A 3,023-nucleotide genomic window follows, 5' to 3' on the forward strand; every position below is an offset into this window, starting at 1 on the left:
AGCTTGCCGCAGTGCTACGGGGACCAAGCGCAGGTCAGGGGGACCGTCCCTCTCGCAGCCAGGCTGCCCAGCGAAGCGCAAAGCGATCCAGACCCCCTGGCCCACCACCACTCCGAGGGGACGGGTGCCGAGGGCCACCCCGAGCAGGCGAGGCTGGGAGCGCCAAAGCCACAGCGAGAGGGAGAGGAGCCGGCGTGAATGCCCAGTCCCCACGGGCTCTGCCCAGAGCCGCTGCTCCATCCCGGGGAAGCAGAACCTGCGGAGAAGTGCTGGCAGGGCAGCAGGGAGAGACCCTCCGCTTCCAACAGGATGCCCATGACTTGAGTCCGGTGCGAAGCCCTGGGGCCAACTGTGCTCCAGCCTCCTCCCAAGTGCCCGCCGGGGCCTGACTGCCGGTGCAGGGACAGGTGGGCAGCTGGACCCCCTGGAGCGGGGCTGGGGTGTCGGCGAGGTGTCCATCTGCGGCATAAATGGGTATGTGTGCATGTGTACCTGTCGGCAGGCGAGCGCAGGTATGGATGGCCAGGAGCGGAACTTCCAGGATCCGTCCTGCCGAGCGTCCTCTCAGAATTTGCCTTGCTTTAGCTTGTCGATGTGGTAAGTGAGCTTCAGGGCTGGCCCCAGCTTCAGCCCCATGTACTTCATCATCATGTCACTCCGCAGCAAAAGCAGGGCTTTCCCGTCGATCTCCTGCAAGAAGGGGAAACAACAGCACTTGTGACTATACCTGTAAGGCCTAACCCTGCCGCGGAGCTGGGCCATGCCCAAAATGCCGATGACTGAAGCAGCACGGCTGGGTGTGGGAGCACCACTCAGCAGCAGAGGTGCATTTCACACAACTGCAGCATCCCAACACGGGCATCCCTGCATCCCACCCTGCCTGCAGCACAGGGGGTTCAGCCCCGGACCCCAGCGTGGCAGTGGGAAATCTGCTGGGTGAGAAACACCCAGGAGCCATGTCCAGCTGGTCAGCAAATCCTGAAGGGAGGTGGGGAGGAAGGAAACGGAGGGGGGTTTCCCTGAACGGGGGAACGATAGAGGCAGTGCAGGGGAGCGGTCTCTCACGCAAGGGCATCATCATCCCACTGCAGGAGAAATCTCCTGATGATAGAGGATGCGTCAACCCTGACAGCAGTCCTGCCGTGACACTCACAGCCCTGAAGTCAAGGCTGAAGGAGGAGGCAAGGGACCAAACCCTGTACACTCAAAGAGACTGCCGCTGTGTGCAAAGCAAACTTCTGGAGTTTCTAAGCAAAGTCCCAGCAGCAGGCAGAGCAACGGTGCAGGATCTCATCTCCAGCAGAGCCGATTTCGACATCACAGCTTTCAAAAGTATCTGACACTTCACAGCTGAGCCAGATGTGCCCCTCACTGAGGCTCAGCAGGGGAGGGATCACAAAACTCAAAATAATCAGAGAGCAGCTTTGCACTTAGCACCTGCAAGTTGAGTTTTCCAGTCCCTTGCACCACTCCTTTCCTTGACCTGGTCCAGGCTTGGCCCAGAGCTTTGCAGTGGACAGGTTTCCAGGAAGAAAGCATTAATGGGCTTATAAATGAAAAATAAAAATCACAGCCTTGAACAACAGAAAATCCCATCCTGTGTTGATGCTCAGCTGGGTCTCACACTTGTTAAGATCTCCAGTAATCTCCAGTACAGGCTTGTTCTGCTTTTTCCTTCTTCAGTTGAAAGTGAAGTTCTCCCTCAGGATTGCCAATACAGGGGACTTTGATCCCTTAGCAGAGCTGAGCACTCTCTTGCATAATTAAATCAAAACATTTTTCAATTACTGGTGGTTCTAAAATAGAACTAAATAAAAAAAAAGAAGAGTGTTGTTTCAGCCTAGCACAGAGCAAGAAGCATTGCATCTGCCTCACCTGCCTGGGAAAGACGGGTATTTTCTCCTACTGCTCTTCTGATTTCATGAGCACCACCAGGTATAACATGGACTTAATCAAAAGGCAGAGGGAGGACAAACTGTCTGGCAGGAATCAGGACGTGGAGCTGCCAAAATTTGTGTAGCTTTAATTGTACAAACTCCATGCTGTACGTCTGCAGCTATTTTACACTTAAAGATATGCACAGGAACCAGAGACTTGGGAGACTCCTTTTTATAGGAAACAGGGGAGTTTAGCAGCCACACACTCAATGAATTCCACTTGGATTGTGTTTCTTGCCAGGAGACATTTGCTATGAAGTGAATATTAAGACTCCAGGATGAACAGGGTTTTGTGTTTTCAGTGCTAGGGTTCAAATCCAGCTAAGAGCTGAGCTCTCTGTACGCACAAAGGCAGCAGTGCTTGGAGCTTTAGCTGGGCTGCAATGTCTTCCCCACTTTCTGAGTCAGAGGATCCCAAGCCTGAACACGATATGAGCAGGATTTATGAGGATATTTTTCTTAGCACAAAACTCCAGCTGGTACAAAGTGCTGCCATTCTTCTGACTCTCCTAGATTTTCCTTGTGTGATGATCTGCCTCCTCTCATATATAATATACACATGTATATATATACACACACACACATATATATATATACATATACAGACATACTTACATGTTTTCGAAAGAGGTCAGCGTGGGGTCCCAGCTGTGGATCTGATTCTCGTATGAACTGCATCACCTCCTCCACCGTCCAGGACGAGGGGTCACGGCTGCTCAGCCGCGAGACATCTCGAGATCCAAGGTATCTATCTGAACCTGGGAGGGAAATGCAAGACAGCAGCCATTACTCCAAGTATCCCCGCAGCATCGCTCCAGCAGTTATTCATCCTTAACCTACCACTCTCAGTCTCCTCTCCCAAAGCAATGGCAGAGACAACGCGAAAGGCATGTCCCAACTGTGCCCCAGAGGTTCCTGAGGCACAGGTCTAGCACCGAAGATTTATTCTCTCTCCTTAGGCCTTACTTTCCAGGGCACTCTTCTATGCTGAGCCCTTTCCCTCACTCTAAATCCCAATTTCCCCTTGCACCTCTTCAGCTGAGTTTGTGTCCCCCCCCCCCCCACTCCCCCCCCTCCTTCCCACTC

At 53.0% G+C, this 3,023-nt stretch overlaps 1 protein-coding gene across 1 annotated transcript in view; it reads right to left on the reverse strand.

Annotated features, from left to right (window-relative positions):
- Nucleotides 1-564: 564 nt before the first annotated feature.
- The window catches only part of SCMH1 (sex comb on midleg homolog 1 (Drosophila)), a gene marked incomplete at its 5' end in the record, with an annotated part of 42,893 nt that continues 40,434 nt past the window's right edge, over nucleotides 565-3,023 (reverse strand). The window contains 2 exons of the mRNA XM_009709030.1: nucleotides 565-690; nucleotides 2,553-2,695. Coding sequence (XP_009707332.1) covers nucleotides 565-690; nucleotides 2,553-2,695 — 269 coding nt within the window. The remainder of the gene's footprint in view (nucleotides 691-2,552; nucleotides 2,696-3,023) is intronic.

This window comes from Cariama cristata, unplaced genomic scaffold (genome assembly GCF_000690535.1).
Source record: "Cariama cristata isolate BGI_N322 unplaced genomic scaffold, ASM69053v1 scaffold18571, whole genome shotgun sequence".
NCBI classification, from domain to species: domain Eukaryota; kingdom Metazoa; phylum Chordata; class Aves; order Cariamiformes; family Cariamidae; genus Cariama; species Cariama cristata.